Source organism: Mercenaria mercenaria, chromosome 13 (assembly GCF_021730395.1).
Source record: "Mercenaria mercenaria strain notata chromosome 13, MADL_Memer_1, whole genome shotgun sequence".
Lineage (NCBI taxonomy): Eukaryota > Metazoa > Mollusca > Bivalvia > Venerida > Veneridae > Mercenaria > Mercenaria mercenaria.
Window position 1 is genome coordinate 77,228,332 of NC_069373.1, and position 19,865 is coordinate 77,248,196.

Consider the following 19,865-nt stretch of genomic DNA (forward strand, 5'->3'; position numbering starts at 1 on the left):
TTTCTTTTCAAATATATCTTTTTTTTCATATTTGATTTTCCCATTAAAAACACAATTTTGATTATATAACTGAAAATAATTCAGGTATTTTAAAATTTTCAAAAGATCTTACTACTAAACTAGAAGATGCTTTTGTAAAAAAGCGCATGTCTCCCCCAATGCAAAGTCGTATAGGCAAGAAGTTAATAGGGGTTAGGAGCATAAGTCAAAGAGACACTCATGGTTGGCTGCAATAGGGATCATCTACTTGGCATGTCCAGTCATCACGCTAAGTTTCAACATTCTTGGCCTAGTGGTTCTCAAGTTACTGTTCAGGCTCCTGTGACCTTGACCTTTGATCAAGTGATCCCAAAATAAATAGGGGTCATCTACTCTGCATGTCCAATCATCCTATGAAGTTTCAACATTCTAGGTCAAGTGGTTCTCAAGTTATTGATCAGAAATGGTTTTCCATGTTCAGGCCCCTGTAACCTTGACCTTTAACTGAGTGACCCCAAAATCGATATGGATCATTTACTCTGCATGACCAATCATCCTATGAAGCTTCAACATTCTGGATCAAGAGGTTCTAAAGTTATTATCGGAAATGGTTTTCAATGTTCAGACCCCTGTGACCTTGACCTTTAACGGAGTGACCCAAAAAACAATAGGGGTCATTTACTCTGCACAGGGTTCATACAGACAAGGCCAAGTCAAATTCAAGGACTTTTCAAGCACTTTTCAAGCACTAGTCTTATAGTTTTCAAGGACTTATTCAACCATAATACCGTGTTACTACCTGCTGTGATTCTGCATCCCAAAACCTAATATGAAGATCCATCTGTTTTTCTTGCATCTTTTTATTTCAAGTTTCATCAATCAGAGCGACAAATGGTCCCTTGATCTTTTCAATCAGTAAGCTTTTAAAGTGGCCAAATACACAGATATAGGCAGTTTTTCTTTCACCAAGAGCAAACTTTTTCGCTATTTTACTGTCTGGAAACATGGTTTGAAATATTTTATTAATGTTTTCATTGGACTTGTTTAAGGCATGTTTCTGGTTTGCATTGTCCATATAATTTCTGCTTTAAGTACATTATTTTTTTATACTTAGTTTGAAATACTAGCACTCGATGATGCAAACAGAATGGTAACTGTTTGGGGTGAGGGTACCGTAAGACTGTCACACACTTTCCCATTACGATAAGAATTGCGATTCATGCTCCGTGACGAATTGACGCCATTTTAGTCAGGGGAGACAACGCTAAACAGAAAGTACGAAACATTCGTACCCAAACTTTGCTTTCGTCGCGAACACATTCGACCTTTTTTATTACGGCGTTTTCGTAGCTCTGCCCATTCTTCGAAACTTGCCATTTTATTCTAAAAGATTTACTTTTGGTTTTTGGGGAGATTTTAATTGTCTAGCATACGAGAAAATAAGAAATTCAAGTACTTTTCAAGGTCTTTGGGCAATTTTCAAGCACTTTTCAAGACAAATTGTGTTTTCAAGGACTTTTCAAGACTGCCCTTCATTTTCAAGTACTTTTCAAGCCTGTGCGAACCCTGCTGCATGACCAATCATCATATGAAGTTTCAACACTCTGGGTCAAGTGGTTCTCAAGTTATTGATCTGAAATGGTTTTCAATGTTCAGGCCCCTGTGACCTTGACCTTTAATGGAGTGACCTAAAAAAAATAAGGGTCATCTACTCTGCATGACCAATCATCCTATGAAGTTTCAACATTCTGGGTCAAGTGGTTCTCAAGCTACTGACCGGAAACGGTTTTCGATGTTCAGGCCCCTGTGACCTTGACTTTTAAAAGAGTGACCCCAAAACTGTTTGGGGTCATTTGCTCTGCATATCCAATTATCCTATGAAGTTTTAACATTCTGGGTAAAGTGGTTCTCAAGTTGTTGATTGGAAACGGTTTTCCATGTTCAGGCCCCTGTGGCCTTGACCTTTTACAGAGTGATCCCAAAATCAATAGGGGTCATCTACTCTGCATGCCTAATATCCTATGAAGTTTCAACATTCTGGGAAATGGTTTTCAATGTTCAGACCCCTGTGACCTTGACCTTTGACGGAGTGACCCCAAAAACAATAGGGGTCGTCTACTCCAGAAGCCCTACCACCCTATTAAGTTTGAAGGTTCTAGGACAAATGGTTTTCCAGTTATTGACTGGAAATGAAGTGTGACGTATGTACGGATGAACGGACAGGGCAAAAACAAAATGTCTCCCCCAGAGTGGGGGGAGACATAAATATAACATGAGTTCGTAAAACACAAAATGCCCCCCTTGATGCAATTAGTAATTGCACAAGGAACAGAAATTATTTGGTCACTGTGCACTGAACTATTGATGTACTGTCCTCAAATCAATAATTGTGGGTCATTTACCAGTCATAAGTGACCTCCATATCAAATGTGATCTTGGACCAAATCATTCTCTAGTTATTTGGCAAAAAAAGTTCTACTGTTCTTGGTCAATGTGACCTTGACCACTGACCTCAAAACCAATAGCGGTTATCTACTGATCATGCCCAAACTCCATGTCAAGTTTAAAGATCCTGGGCCAAAGCATTCTTGAGTTATTATCTGGAATCTGTTCTATTTTTCAAGTTATCGTCTGGAAACAGTTTAACTGTTCCGGGTCACTGTGACCTTGAGCTTTGACCTACTGATCTCAAAATTAGTAGGGATTATCTGCCTCCATATTAAGTTTCGTGATCCTAGGCCCAAACGTTCTCAAGTTATCGTCCGGAAACGGTTAAACTGTTCCGGGTCACTGTGATCTTGACCTTTGACCTAATGATCTCAAAATCAATACGGGTCATCTGCTGGTCATGAACAACCTCCCTATCAACTTGCATGATCCTAGGCCCAAGCGATCTTGAGTTATCATCTAGAAACCGATTGGTCTAGACAGACAGACCGGCCGACCAACATCAGCAAAACAATATACCCCTCCTTCTTCAAAGGGGGGCATAATAATTATTCGTAGGGTACAAATCGATGTTGCATAACAAATCCACAATTCACAAAAAACCTTGTCACAAATTAGGTGGATCAAACTCACGAGCCCTCAATTCTTGATTTCCTGAGCTTCCTAGGCAGGAAACAAAGTACCAATTACTCTCTCATTGAGACCAAACAAATGACACTCATAACTGTTCTTCCTGAGCTGAAGAGCTTATAAATTTCAGTGGAAACACATTTTATCCTGATTTTGAAGTAACTAAAGTAACTAAAATAAATACCAAAGACTGACACAAGGAGACAACACCAGTAAATAATTATTTTTCTATACAGGGTGAATTAAAACATATTTACAATATGTACACAGTCATGACAAGTGTGGAAAGAAGCTGTCTTTTCACATCAAATTAATTCCCAAGCTACTGGTATACAATAAAGTAAGTCTTCTTAAAATGCTGAATGAAGACACATTATAAAATTAAAATCTAGTAAATATAATGTGTAAGATTTTTTTGTGTATACCGTATTAACTTGCCTATAAGACAATGTTTTCCCCCTAAAACTCGGACCTAATGGGCTGCCTCATCTAATAAGTGAGTCAACATCACTGATCTGAAGTATTTATTAAACAGTCTGCAAAATACTGCCTATTTCTTAAAAAGTTAAAGAAACCTATCTGATAGAAGGGTCATCTTATAGATGGGTAAATACGGTAAACCAGAAAAATCTGCTTTTATTTTTCAAAATTTGTGTAAAAAGCGCTAAACTAGAAATTGTTATAATACAAATCTACCAGTATTCTAAGTAACTAGACAGAAAATAATGTGCAGTTTCCCAACAGCAAGGATTGTGGTGACACGATACTGAGAATTAAACAAGAGATCACAGAGTGATCTTGGCACCAACCAATGTGCCATTTTTGAGTGTTCCAAATTTCAAGACTTACTGACTAGCTCAAGGTCAAATTTCATTTCCTTACACAACACTGTGCATGTGGTCCAAATTCAAAAGCTGTAGCTTGAGAAATGTGAAAGTAGGTCACTAGATCAATTTCAAGGACAAAGTTCTTTGTACACAAAACTATGCATGTGCATCAAGTTTGAAGGCTGTAGTTTGAGAAATTTGAAAGTAGGTCACTAGGTCAATCTTAAGGTCACAGTTTATTTTGGTACAAAAAACTATGCAAGTGGTCCAAATTTGAAGGCTGTAGCTTGAGAAATGTGAAAGTAGGTCACCAGGTCAATGTCAAAGTTTGTTTCGGTACACAATCCTATGCATGTGGTCTAAATTTGAAGCCTGTAGCTACAGAAATGTGAAAGTAGGTCACTAGGTCAATCTTAAGGTCAAAGTTCATTTCGGTACATAAAACTAAGCAAGTGGTCCAAATTTGAAGGCTGTAGCTTGAGAAATGTGAAAGTAGGTCACTAGGTCAAAATCAAGGTCAAATTTTATTTCGGAACACAGAACTATGCATGTGGTCCAAATTTGAAGCCTGTACCTTCAAAAATGTGAAAGTAGGTCACTAGGCCAAGTTAAAGGTCAAAGTTTGTTTCGGTACACAAAACTATGCAAGTGGTCCAAATTTGAAGGCTGTAGCTTGAGAAATGTGAAAGTAGGTCACTAGGTCAAAATCAAGGTCAAATTTTATTTCGGAACACAGAACTATGCATGTGGTCCAAATTTGAAGCCTGTACCTTCAAAAATGTGAAAGTAGGTCACTAGGTCAATGTAAAGGTCAAAGTTTGTTTCGGTACACAAAACTATGCAAGTGGTCCAAATTTGAAGGCTGTAGCTCGAGAAATGTGAAAGTAGGTCACTAGGTCAAAATCAATGTCAAATTTTTTTCGGAACACAGAACTATGCATGTGGTCCAAATTTGAAGCCTGTACCTTCAAACATGTGAAAGTAGGTCACTAGATCAATGTAAAGGTCAAAGTTTGTTTTGGTACACAAAACTAAGCATGTGGTCCAAATTTGAAGGCTGTAGCTTGAGAAATGTGAAAGTAGGTCACTAGGTCAAAATCAAGGTCAAATTTCATTTCGGAACACAAAACTATGCACGTGGTCCAAATTTGAAGCCTGTACCTTCAAAAATGTGAAAGTAGGTCACTAGGTCAATGTCAAGGTCAAAGTTTTTTCAGTGCTCAAAACTATGCACGTGGTCCAAATTTGAAGGCTGTAGCTACAGAAATGTGAAAGTAGGTCACTAGGTCAATACCAAGGTCAACTCATGTCAAGGTTCATCTTGCCACTCAAAACCATACATGTGGTCCAAATTTGAATATTGTAGGTTACTGACAAGAAGATTTTAAAAGCTTTTCCCTATATAAATCTATATGAACCATGTGACCCCCAGGGCGGGGCCATATTTGACCCTAGGGGGATAATTTGACCAAACTTGGTAGAGAACCACTAGATGATGCTACATAACAAATATCAAAGCCCTAGGTTTTGTGGTTTGGGCAAGAAGATATTCAAAGTTTTTCCCTATATAAGTCTATGTAAACCATGTGACCCCCGGGGCGGGGCCTCTAGGGGGATAATTTGAAAAAGCTTAGTAGAAGACCACTTAATGATGTCACATACAAAATATCAAAGCCCTAGGCCCTATGGTTTTGAACAAGAGGTTTTTCAAAGTTTTTCCCTATATAAGTCTATATAAACCATGTGACCCCCGGGGCGGGGCCATATTAGACCCCGGGGCAATAATTTGAATCATCTTGGTAGAGGACCACTAGATGATGCTTCATACCAAATATCAAAGCCCTAGGCTCTGTGGTTTTGGACAAGAAGATTTTCAAAGTTTTTCCCTATATAAATCTATGTAAATTATAGAAATAAACAAAGGGCCATAACTCACTAAAAAAATTGTTGAACCAGTCTGATTTTCAGGGGGACACAACTAGAGTACCAATACATCATTCTGACTAAGTTTGGTCAAAATGACCCTGGTAGTTTCTGAGGAGATGCGATAACGAGAAATTGTTAACGGAAGGACGGACGGACGGACGGACGGACGGAAGGACGTCGGACCACGGACGCAGAGTGATTTGAATAGCCCACCATCTGATGATGGTGGGCTAAAAAACAAGAGGCCTGAATGGGCCTACATCGCTCACCTGAAGAGGACCTTAACCATCTGACCCTTTAAGGGGCCAAACACCCAAAACTGAACAAATTTATGAGAGGACCTTATATTAATGCTACAGACCAGGTTTGATGATGATCCATTGAGTGATTCATGATAAGTAGTCATTAAAAGATATTTTGACTTTAAGCGGGGGGCCTCCGTGGCCAAGTGGTTAAGGTCACTGACTTCAAATCACTTGCCCCTCATCGATGTGGGTTCAAGCTGCACTCGGGGCATTGAATTCTGCATGTGAGGAAAGCTGGCTTACGAAAGGTCGGTGGTTCTACCCAGGTGCCCGTTTGTGAAGAAATAATGCACAGCGGGGCACCTGGGGTCTTCCTCCACCATCGAAGCTGGAAAGTCGTCATATGACATATACTTGTGTCAGTGTGACGTGATCCCAACAAAATAAAAATAAAATTTACTTTTAGCCCTAGCAACCCCTAACAGGGGCCAACCATTTGAACAAATTTGAGAGAGGACCTTATAATGATCCTACATACCAAGTCTGATGAAAATCCATCTAGCTATTCATTGTAAGTTGTTTAAAGGTATTCCTAGTTTTAGCTCTAGCAGCTGTTCAAAGGGGCCAAGTGTCCCCAACTGAAAAATTTTGGTAAAGGGCCTTATAATAATGCTACAAATCAAATTTGATGAAGATCCATGTAGCAATTCATGAGAAGAAGTCTTATGAAGGCATTTCTACTTAAGTTCTAGCAGCTCCTAAAAAGAACAGGCTGCCCCCATTTGTATAAATTTGGGAGAGGGCCTTATAATGATGCTACAGACCAAGATTGATGAAGATCCATCAAGCGGTCATTTAAAGGCATTTCTATTTTTACTTCTAGGGGCCAAGTGCACCCATATGAACCAAATGGGGAGCGGACTTTACAATGATATTACGGACCAAGTTTGAAGACGATCCTTCCACCAGTTCATAAAAAGAAGTCATTTAAAGGTATTTCTAATAATAAATTTGGGAGAGGACTTTATAATGATATTACAGACCAAGTTTGATGAAAATCCTTCAAGCGTTTCATGAGAAGTCGTTTAAGTTATTTCTAATTTTGGCTCTAGCAGAAGTGCCCCCATTTAAATAAAGTTGAAACAGGACTTTACAATGATATTACTGACCAAATTTGATGAAAATCCTTCAAGCGTTTCATGAGAAGAAGCTGTTTAAAGATATTACTAATTTTGGCTATAGCGACCCCTTAAAGGGGCAAAGTGTCCCCATTTGAATAAAATTGGAAGAGGACCATATAATGATGCCACAGACCAAGTTTGATGGGAATCTTTCAACCCATTCATGAGAAGAAGTGGTTTAAAGGTATTTCTAATTTTAGCTCTAGTGGCCCCTAAAAGGGGCCAAGTGCCCCCATTTGAACAAAATTGAGACAGGACCTTATAATGATGCTACAGACCAAGTTTGATGAAGATCCATCAAGTGGTTCATGAGAAGAAGTCGCCTACAGGTTTTTCTATTTTTAGCTCTAGCAGCCCCTGAAAGGGGTTAAGTGTCCCATTTGAAAAACTTGATAGAGGACCTCACTAGGATGTTACAGGTGTTATTCTGACTAGTAGTTTCAGAGAAGAAGATGTTTAAGTGAAAATGTGGACAATGGACGATGGACGCCAGACCATCCACCTATACTATTAGCTCACACTGAACCTTCGATTCAGGTGAGCTAAGAAATATAATCACAAAACAAAAATAAAATACAAAACAACACCTACAAACAACCTGACGCAGGTGTGGGGCAGTTTTCTGCCTCCTCACACTTTATAAGGCCCTTTCTTCTCAGGTTGAGTATGGAATTAGCAATAATTTGAGCTGTGCAGCGCTGGTATCCTCCACTTGTTACCATGACGATTGGAATTAGCTTTTCATGAGCTTTTCTGAAGACTATTTCATCTCTGTCAACGATGCCCTGAAAAACAGTTTTGTTTTTTTTTAAACACAAATTAAGCCAAGAGAATTTAAGTCACAGTCATTTTTTTTATTGAGTTTAATGTCACATTGATACAATTATAGGTCATATGGCAACTTCCAAGGTTGTATTACATGTACTGGAGAAAGATCTCATCAGGCATCAGCTGGCACCTTGGTAGAACCACCAACCTTCCATAAGCCAGACAGATAGCTTCCTTACATGAAACAAAACGATGAATACTCCCAGACAGCAGCTTATTGTCAGAGGAACAGGGGTATTGAAAATATGATAAAATTTGTATATTGTACAGGAAGAAAATGTACAAAGATACATAAACAAGAGCTGTCTGTAAGACAGCCAAGCTCAACTATTCGAAATATTGTCCTAGAAGCAGGAAAATATTACCCAAAAAGGTTAAATATCAAAAGAGTTTTAAGTTCAAAAGGGGGAATAATTTGACCAAAATGCATATCAGTTATGGGACTTGCTGCTATCAACTAGTTTTATAACCCCGAAGGCACATGTGAAGTTTCAATTCAATATCTGCATTAGTTTTGGAGATAAAAACTTGCATGTAAAACTTTAACCAGAATTTTCAAAGTCCAAAAGGGGGCATAATTTGCCCAAAATACATGCCAGAGTTATGGGACTTTATCCAGTGAGGTTAGTAATTGATCTAGAAAAAGAAAAAATAAGTTTCAAATCTATATGCCTTTTAGTAATAGCTGTATGTACTTGCACGCAAAACTTTAACCAGAATTTGCTAAGTCCAAAAGGGGACATAATTTGGCCAAAATGAAGGTCAGAGTTATGGGACTTGCTGCTATCAACTAGTTGTATAACCCCGAAGACACATGTGAAGTTTCAAATCAATATCTGCATTAGTTTTGGAGATAATAACTTGCATGTAAAACTTAAACCAAAATTTTCTAAGTCTAAAAGGGGGCATAATTTGCTCAAAATACATGTCAGAGTTATGGGTCTTGACCTAGTGAGGTTGGTAATTGATCTAGAAAAAGAAAAAATAAGTTTCAAATCTATATGCCTTTTAGAAATAGCTGTATGTACTTGCACGCAAAACTTTAACCAGAATTTTCTAAGTCCAAAAGGGGGCATAATTTGGCCAAAATGAAAGTCAGAGTTATGGGACTTGCTGCTATCAACTAGTTTTATAACCCCGAAGACACATGTGAAGTTTCAAATCAATATCTGCATTAGTTTTGGAGATAGTAACTTGCATGTAAAACTTTAACCAAAATTTTGTAAGTCCAAAAGGGGCCATAATTTGCTCAAAATACATGTCAGAGTTATGGGACTTGACCCAGAGAGGTTGGTAATTGACCTAGAAAAAGAAAAAATAAGTTTCAAAGCTATATGCCTTTAATTGATGGCTGTATGTACTTGCATGCAAAAACTTAACCAAGGTGTGACGCTGACACCGACGCCAGGGTGAGTAGAATAGCTAGACTATTCTTCGAAATAGTCGAGCTAAAAATGTTGTGCAAAACTGTGTAAGATTTCCAAATTTCATTGCTGTACCTTAGAAAGAAGAAAGTAGGTCAGTATGTCAAAATCAAGATCATTGAAAGTTAGTAGGTCAAAATCAAAATCACTGAAAATCAGTTTTGAGATATGTGTTCAAAACTGTACAAGTGGTCCAAATTTAATGTAAATATCTTAAAATAGAAGAAAGTAGGTCAGTAAGTCAAGGTCTTGGTCAAGGGACCATGTAATCACTAAGTGTCGTCAACTAGTTAACAGCATATGAAATATTTTAGAAAATTATTGAAGTTTTTTTCCAATGTAACTCTTATTTGTATCGGAAACAAATAAATGGCCATAACTTCATGATAAAGCATTCAAATGGAACGTGCTTCGCACATGCACAACTACACTGGTACCAATGCTGATAATAATGGAAATTATTTTAGAATTAAAATAATTTAATTTATTTTTTCTCAAATTGTTGCTCGTTAATTACCGTCTGCTAGTTTATTAAATTGTCGGCTGTTTTCGTAGATAAACGTGTCATCGATATTGTTACACTTGGCTGATCTGAACTGGTTCCTATTGATACTGGTACCCAGTCGATATAATATAAATACCAATAATCTCGTGCAGTTCTCTCACATTTTGCTAGCTACACCGTCGGTAACGTCAAAACTACCCGCCCGCCACACCCTGTATTTATAGGAAACTTTCGAAACATAGAGCTTTGCATCTTTAATTTCGGGCTAGTATTGTAGTTTTAACAACTTGCTAGAATACTCTGTCAGTATTTTATATACACTTTACTGATCTATTTATGTTGATCTTACATCATCTGTGGAATGTTTTATGAAATTGGTTCAAAGTTGTAAAGGAAATTTGCATAAAATCCATCTATTTAACAATAGCTAACGTTGATGTTCTAGTTCAAGTTAATTGTTATTGTCCACCCGGTCTTGACGACTGAGTTGTTAGGTACTGCCGTCTTTTTACTTACAATTGCAGGGTTAAACCGTGCCAAAGTAAATTGATGAAGGTGATATACCGGAGAGCAATAACACTGCAGGAGATAACACATCCAGCCATCAAAATGTATGACGGGGCTAGATGTCATCTTGTTACGTGACCAAGGACTTCCAAATGTGAGATGTTCATACCGTGTTACGAAGAAAAAACTGAGACATTTTGATGCAGTGTATATAAATTTTGTTATTTAAGAAAACGGTTTAGCATGGGCGTGACTATATTTGTATAAGACTCTCCAGTATAATTTGAAAGAATTTTATACTTCTTTAAAAAGGCACGGGATAGTTGATTGATATTAATATATGTATTTCTAATATTAAAATATATAAACTAAATGTACAAGAAGACAATAGTGAAGTAATAAAATTATTAGAATAAGTTTCACTTTTTAAGTTAAATGTGTCGTATTGACATGAAATTCAAGGACAGGAAAATAATTATAGGAAGTATTGACTGTCGTAAATATTATGTTATGTGAACTTAAAAACTTTGTGATCACAGTTGGATATCTCTAAGAAAATTCTGCTATTATTTGTGGTAACAATTATTATGTAGGACATTGGCTTTTTAACTGTGACATTTGATAGACCTTAATATTAGTTTTTCTTCATCTTGTCATAATACTATAAGTAAAAGGTGTTTATTTATAATACTGGCTTGATGGATATTGTCGCTCATAATATGTTGGCGGTAAAATTCTGTCGGCCGTGAGGTGGGCGGATACGGTGTCTGTATGTTTGCATTCAAGTTGCGTACTTTGGGGTATCATATGTTTACCAGTTTGTGTTAACTGGATAGTAAAAGGTTTTGCCCTAGTACTTGGCGATTCCTAGTGTTGCGTGTGTTGCGTATGTTGCGTTGCTCTCAGTGGTGTCACTTTGCCTTGCCTTGCCTTGCCTTTCATTGACTCGTGTTGCGGTTTCGCTCATTCTCGGTGAAACCCGAAATGGGTGGAATGGTAGCTCGACGTTCAATTGAAATTGTTGTGTGTTTGCATTTGAGTGATACCTGTTATAAAGTGCAAAGTGTCCTGTGTTGCTTTGCCTTTGAGTGACACCTGTTACAAAGTACAAAGTGTCTTGCGTTACTTTGCGTTGTTTGAGTGATACCTGTTACAAAGTACAAAGTGTCTTGCATTGCTTTGCCTTGTGGTCCGTTGTGTTATATTGCCTCGCTTTACATTGGCTAGGGTTGTGCATTTGACCGCATCCCGGTGACACCCGGGCTGGGTTGGATTCACAATTCGAAGTTCGATGGATTGCGCAGTTGCGTTGTTTTTGCAAGCCTTGGGTTGGTGCGTCTGTTCTCCTCTCGGTCGACGGATTTTGCTGTGCTTTTAACGACTTTACACGGTGAGACCCTTGTTGAGTCATGAGCGGCCGATCAACTCCCAATATTGTCAATATACTTTTACTGAATTTAATTAAATTATTACAAAATGTATCATGCGTATGTTTAACTATCGTTGTAAGTATCAATGCATATTCTTGATGAATAAAGAGTGTTGTATGAGATAATTGGTTTTTATTTTGAGTAATAAAATAAAAACAATTGTTCGATAAAAGTCCGGCATACAATAACTAAAAAATAGTGCAGACAATTTTTTTCCATATACATATGAAGAAAAAATTAATAAAGGGCCATAACTATGTGAACAAGAGCTCGTGGAACTCGAAATACCCCCCTTGATGCATTCAGTAATTGCACAAGAAACAGAAATTATATGGTGACTGTACAAGAAAGTTCTACTGTTCTGGGTCAATGTGACCTTGACCTTAGATGTATTGACCTCAAAATCAGTAAGGGTAATTTGCTGGTCATGATCAACCTCCCTATAAGTTTCATGATCCTAGGCCTAAGTGTTCTCGTCCTGAAATGGTTTAACTGTTTCGGGTCAATGTGACTTTGACCTTTGACCTCAAAACCAATAGAGGTCATCTGCTGGTCATGACCAATCTCCCTATCAACTTTCACGATCCTAGGCTCCAAGCGATCTTGAGTTATCATCCAGAAACCGTTTAACTGTTCCAGGTCCCTGTGTCCTTGACCTTGACCTTCACTGATCTCAAGATAAATAGGGGTCATCTGCTGATCATGATCAACCTCCCTATCAAGTTTTGTGATCCTAGGCCCAAGTGTTCTTAAGTTATCGTACAGAAACGGTTTAACTGCTTCGGGTCACTGAGACCTTGACCTTTGACCTACTGGCCTCAAAATCAATAGGGGTCATTTGCTAGTCAAGACCAACCTCCCTATCAAGTTTCATGATCCTAGGCCCAAGCATTCTTGAGTTATCATCCGGAAACTGTTTCATTTTTCTGGGCCACTGTGACCTTGACCTTTGATCTATTGACCTCAAAATCAGTATGGGGCATCTGGGCCCAAGCGTTCTTGAGTTATCATCTGGAAACGGATTGGTCTACATACTGACAGACCGACTGACTTACCGACCGGCCGACATCTGCAAAATAATATACCCATCCTTCTTCGAAGGTGGGCATAAAAACCATTCAAATGGAAAGTACTTTGCACATGCACAACTTCACTTGATATCAATGATAATTACAAGGTTTGATGAAAGTCTGGCATATAAGGACCGTAATACATATAAAGAAAAAAATAACAAAGGGGCATAACTAAGTAAAAAATCATCTAAAATGAAACCCGCTTTGCACATGCACAACTCGGGTTGTTACAGATAATAATTACAAGGTTTGATAGAAATCTGGCAAATAATTGCCGAGAAATAGCCCGGACAAATTCCGTCTACAGGTGGTCGGACGGACCAACGGACATATAAACCAGAATCCAGTATAGCCCCCAGATATTAGTATCTGAGGGTATGATAATCCTACATCCCATTCGAAGTTTCAAACAGCAGTGAAGCCAGTGACCTGAACCACTCATCCACAGAACCTTTTCCTCCGTCAAAGTCCTAACCTGTTCTCTGCAATACAGCATCTCTACAGAGGGCAATAATGACAACTTTGTTCACCCCTTATAACACAGAAGTGATACAATTTTTGAGAATCAATCAATTCTATGAAATACTATTAATTCATACATAGCAGTATGTTATATGTTATACCTGTGGGGTTATGCAGAGGTTTCCTAGCGGATCCCCATCTAATATATCTGTGCCTGCATTGTAAACAATCACATCTGGCTTAAATTCATTCAACGCTGAATCTAAATTTCTGCAAAGAAAATGTTATGTTTAATTCTAACATGACCCAATTTATTTTCCTATTAAACAAAGGAGGCTGAAAACTGTGTGTTATTATACAACAATTCATTTTTCTGACGTCACAGTTATTACGTCTTAGCGTCAAACGGCAAAGCACGCTGGAAAAGAAACCAATGGAAAACAGGCAAATATCAATCTGACTAAAGTACATATCCTATTACGCTACGCATAGGATCTGAAAACGACCTATTCATTGCCTCGTTCTGACGGCTCTTTCGCTAGCCAATCAGAGCCTAGCTTACAACATCTTGCAAATCTACATGTAGCATTGACTTTTGATATTTACAATTCTTATGTCGTAATGTATCAGATAGCCGGTTAGCTCAGTCGGTAGGCCACTTGCTTTGTAAGCGAGGGGTCCCGGGTTCGAGTCCTGGAATAACCGCATATTTTTCTTATCCTTTGACAATCGAACAAGTCGTCTGATTGGATAACATAAAAATAGCAATAATGGAAATCCAAAATATACAGAAGACGAATGTAAATAGGCCATTCTCAGATCTTCGTTTAGAAGATCAAGTACTTTAGTCAGATTGGGCAAATATTTAACGAATGTCATCAAGGATGTATTTTAAAATCCTTGGTAATGTGTTAGAATCGAAATAATATATTTCATTTAGTGATTGGCTCTTGAATAAAATCATTGTATGTCGTTCAGATGCGTATTATTATATCACTCGGGCTGCGCCTTTGTGATATAAATCCTTTCGCATCTGAACTCTAAACAGTAATTTTTATCAGCAACAAATCACTAAATTAGATATATTATTTCTTAAATATTTGCACAAATAATACAGTTTTGAAGAGCTCATGTTAAATAATTATGTGCCATATACAAACTGAATATGTCTGCACATGCATAAAAAAACTTTTTTACTGACGACTAATTTTCATAAATAAAATGGTTGTAACAATCCACACAATTAAATCTCAACAAACAAACAAACAAACAAACAAAATGCTTATATATATATTTATCTTTTAACTTTTGATTTCCATGCATTTAAACCCCCAAGACACAGCCATTTTGACTCAAACCACGAAATCTTAAGCCCATGAAATTTAATGATTTCATAGTATTTTTTAAAATAAAGCAGTTACATGGGAAACTGGAATAGCTTAAAAACAAACATATTCATAACACTGATAGTGATTTCAAACCAAAGAAAAACCATTTTCACAAGGAAATATAAGATATACATTACAAATCTTACATAAACAAGAGCTGTCTCCATAGGATGACACATGCCCCCGATGGCACTTTGAATGAATAGTTATGGCCGATGTTAGAGTTTAGGACCTTTGACCTACGGAGCTGGGTCTTGCGCGCGACACGTCGTCTTACTGTGTCACACATTCATGCGTAGTTATTTTAAAATCCATGCATGAATGACAAAGATATGGACCGGACACGCCCATCAATGCACTATCATGAAAAATGACCTTTAATGTCTAAGTGTGACCTTGACCTTTGAGCTACAGACCTGGGTCTTGCGCATGATACGTCGTCTTACTGTGGTACACATTCATGCCAAGTTATTTGAAAATCCATCCATGGATGACAAAGATATGGACCGGACATGCCCATCAATGCACTATCCTTTAACGTCTAAGTGTGACCTTGACCTTTGAGCTACGGACCTGGGTCTTGCGCGCGACACGTCGTCTTACTGTGGTACACATTCTTGCCAGGTTATTTGAAAATCCATCCATCGATGACAAAGATATGGACCGGACACGAAAATTGCGGACAGACTGACAGACCGACAGACTGACAGACCGACGGACCGACAGACCGACGGACCGACAGACGGACAGACGGTTCAAAAACTATATGCCTCCCTTCGGGGGCATAAAAACAACTGGCCTAGAGGGCTTGCATTGTTCCACTGTACTTTTTGTATATTTTGTTTAAAACTGAATGATAAAGTTACTAGTATAGCAAACTTGAAAAGTTGTGCTTTCTAACTGTCCCATTATGATACCCCAGTTTGCTGCTTAGAAGAACCATATAAACAAGTACAAGTGATATTCACTGAAGGATGCGGCAGACCAAGTTCAAGAGAGATCCATCACATGGTACATGAAAAGAACTCATTTAAGGAAGAAGGTTGATGAATAGATGGACTGATAGATATACATGTATATATGAACAACAGACACAACATACCATCATCATTTGCAACCAACAGCTGCACCCATATCCATCAATGTTTAAAGTCTGACTAAACAGCACAAATATTCAATTTGCCATAACTTTTATAGCAAACTTAAAAAACTGATGAAATAGTGCAGTGCTTTCTGTACCTACAGACTAGACAATCATGCAAAGTTTCATTTCAATCTGTGCTTTTTAAGCAATGACAGAGCAAAAAGATAAAAAGTGAAACTAGATGTGTGTCCATAGGACACAGGTGCCCCCCGCTCCTGCCACTGTAACATGGTTTAAGGGGACGCATTTTTGAAATTAGAAACAAGAGGACCATGATGGTCCTGAATCGCTCACCTATCCCCACATGACCCAGTGTTGAACTGAGTATGACGTCGTTTTTTTCTATTGTTTGACATAGTGACCTAGTTTTTGAGCACATGTGACCTAGATATCATCAAGATAAAAAATTCTGACCAATTTTCATGAAGATCCATTGAAAAATATGGCCTCTAGAGAGGTCACAAGGTTTTTCTATTATTTGACCTACTGACCTAGTTTTTGAAGGCACGTGACCCACTTTTAAACTTGACCTAGATATCATCAAGGTGAACATTCTCACCAATTTTCATGAAGATCTCATGAAAAATATGGCCTTCAGAGAGGTCACAAGGTTTTTCTATTTTTCGACCTACTGACCTAGTTTTTGACCGCACATGACCAAGTTACGAACCTGACCTAGATATCATCAAGCTGAACATTCTCACCAATTTTCATGAAGATCTGTTGAGAAATATGGCCTCTAGAGAGGTCACAAGGTTTTTTCTATTTTTAGACCTACTGACCTAGTTTTTGACCCCACGTGACCCAGTTTCGAAACTAACTTAGATATCATCAAGGTGAACATTCTGACCAATATTCATGAAGATCTCATGAAAAATATGGCCTCTAGAGAGGTCACAAGGTTTTTCTATTTTTAGATCTACTGACCTAGTTTTTAACCCCACGTGACCCAGTTTCAAACTTGACCTAGATATCTTCAAGGTAAACACTCTGACCAATTTTCATGAAGATCCATTGAAAAATATCGCCCCTAGAGAGGTCACAAGGTTTTCCTTTTTTTAGACCTACTGACCTAGATTTTGACCACACATGACCCAGTTTCGATCTTGACCTAGATATCATCAAGGTGAACATTCTGACCAATTTTCATGAAGATCTGTTGAGAAATATGGCCTCTAGAGAGGTCACAAGGTTTTTCTATTTTTAGATCTACTGACCTAGTTTTTGACCCCACATGACCCAGTTTCGAACTTGACCTAGATATCATCAAGGTGAACATTCTGACCAATATTCATGAAGATCTCATGAAAAATATGGCCTCTAGAGAGGTCACAAGGTTTTTCTATTTTTAGATCTACTGACCTAGTTTTTAATCCCACGTGACCCAGTTTCGAACTTGACCTAGATATCATCAAGGTGAACATTCTGAATAATTTTCATGAAGATCCATTGATAAATATGGCCTCTAGAGAGGTCACAAGGTTTTTCTATTTTTAGACCTAATGACCTAGTTTTTGACCCTACATGACCCAGTTTTGAACTTGACCTAGATATCATCAAGGTAAACATTCTGACCAATATTCATGAAGATCTCATGAAAAATATGGCCTCTAGAGAGGTCACAAGGTTTTTCTATTTTTAGACCTACTGACCTAGTTTTTGATCCCACGTGACCCAGTTTCGAACTTGACCTAGATATCATCAAGGTGAACATTCTGACCAATTTTCATGAAGATCTTATGAAATATATGGCCTCTAGAGAGGTCACAAGGTTTTTCTATTTTTAGACCTACTGACCTAGTTTTTGATGGCACGTGACCCAGTTTCGAACTTGACCTATATATCATCAAGATGAACATTCTGACCAACTTCCATAAAGATCCCATGAAAAATGTGGCCTCTAGAGTGGTCACAAGCAAAAGTTTACGGATGCACGGACGCACGGACGGACGACGGACACCGCACGATCACAAAAGCTCACCTTGTCACTTTGTGGCAGGTGAGCTAAAAAGTGGGTGGGGTATGGTAAAATTTACCTGCACAAAAGTACAAGGTTTTGGTACATGAAATGGATACTGTTTCAACTGTTATAAGTACACAAAGGATTGCTCACTAAAATAACAATGAGAAAAACTGAAACAAGAAAGTTATTGTTGAATTACATAAGACTTCTTGTGTACATTCAAAGTCAACAATTAATACTATTTTGTGCGAAAATAATAGTGCTTCACCTTGTCCAAACATTTATCAATCTCCTACAGATTCTAATTTAAAGAAAAAAAGTGAAATAAGTTCACTGTCTTGCTTTTCATTTTGCATATGTAAACTAAAACACATTATTTAGTTTGTTTACAAAGTAGTGCATAAGAAAAGATATGGTGGTCAAGGAATGCCACATTCCAAAACTAAAAGAGTATATTCCTCTTATTACATTAAACATTTATCGTTACAGAAGTCGAGCGGCTTACAATAAGGGCCTAGAAATGTTGCCATTATTAATTTTCAATGATGGTATTCATGAACTACAATGCACTTAAATATCAAAATACATTCAACAAACTTTTGAAAATGTATTGTCTTAAAAAGCCCTAAAATATGGTATGAAATTTAGTTTAGAGGTCCAATCAATGTGTATATGTGCAAAAGTAACATTCTAATCTTGTTCACAAAACTTACTAATACACAGCAGGAATGTCAATGATCAAAACTGGAGGAACATACAGTTATCCTCACTTTAATGTCATTTATAATTTGTCCTTGAATTCTCCACCATACTTTTCATAACTCTGTTTGCATGAGTTGCACGAGAATGCTGTCATTCGCGTAAAAAACGGTTGTAAATGCAATATCATCTAAACGTGATTAATGGATTATGCAGTTCAAGATAAATTTTATCTCATAGCGTAATGAACAAGTATAATGTTACAACAACAACTATACTTACACTGATGTAAGTAGCAGTCGGTTTATAAGTGACTTTATTGATTCATTTTGTGTTTTGTTATTGTTGTCAAAAAGTATAACGAAAGTGCCTCACAACTGAAGCGGAAACCAGTTTGATGCGCAAAGTAGTCCACTGTAAGTAATATTTTTTGATAAATGTCCACAGAAATTAATAATTTTCTAATATTAAAGATGAATATCTGATTAGGATTCATTATTTGATAAGAAATTGTAATCATCGACATGTCTTTTTTTAAAAATCATACAGGTGCTGACACCTAAGTTGTCTCCCATTGTTTATGTATTAGAGTTACCTTTCGTCGGGCGCAGTAATACATTTCGCAGTGAATCCCCAAGAAGTCGTGGGAAAATTAAAAACCATGTAAATAAACTAAAATTAACCACATTTTCAAGATGAATTTTTAAGTTATCGACATTATGCATTTAACCCGCCTGACCTGTGTAGTATCTTAGATATCTGTTCTAAGGTATTCATTGTGTAGAATGTCATGTTATGCCCTTGCAATGCTTATCCCACTCTGATTTTTTTGTTTACATTTTTTTATCAATGAGAAATATGGCGTCCATCCCAAGCTGAAATGACGTGGCGTAAAAATTTTTACTTGTTTAAGCAAACCTGGTGTGTTGGAAAGAAAATTTCATCCCATCAACATTATTTGTAACACTGTTATTGTAAAAAACCTGTTTTTTCCTTCTACAAAGGCTTAATATTTTGTGTTGAATGTACTTTCACAAAGACCTCTGTTTTCCTATTACATTCATAATACCACATCCTTATCCACAAAGTACTGAAAATTACAGGTGTCCATCATTATTATATCAGTTTAGGAATATGTTTTTTATCTTTCCACCATCGATTTCTTGAATATGCCACCCTTCCTCATTTCTGTATGAACTGTGAATG

The 19,865-nt window shown here is 37.5% G+C and overlaps 1 protein-coding gene across 5 annotated transcripts in view; it reads right to left on the minus strand.

The window, feature by feature from the left end:
• LOC123528526 (histone deacetylase 11-like) overlaps positions 1 to 19,865 on the minus strand; it is a 44,810-nt gene that overhangs the window by 1,803 nt on the left and 23,142 nt on the right. For all 5 annotated transcript variants that reach the window (XM_045308291.2, XM_045308290.2, XM_045308288.2 and 2 more), the window contains 2 exons: positions 13,627 to 13,735; positions 7,828 to 8,021 (listed from right to left, as the gene is read on the minus strand). In XM_045308291.2, the coding sequence (XP_045164226.2) occupies positions 7,828 to 8,021; positions 13,627 to 13,735 (303 nt within the window). The remainder of the gene's footprint in view (positions 1 to 7,827; positions 8,022 to 13,626; positions 13,736 to 19,865) is intronic.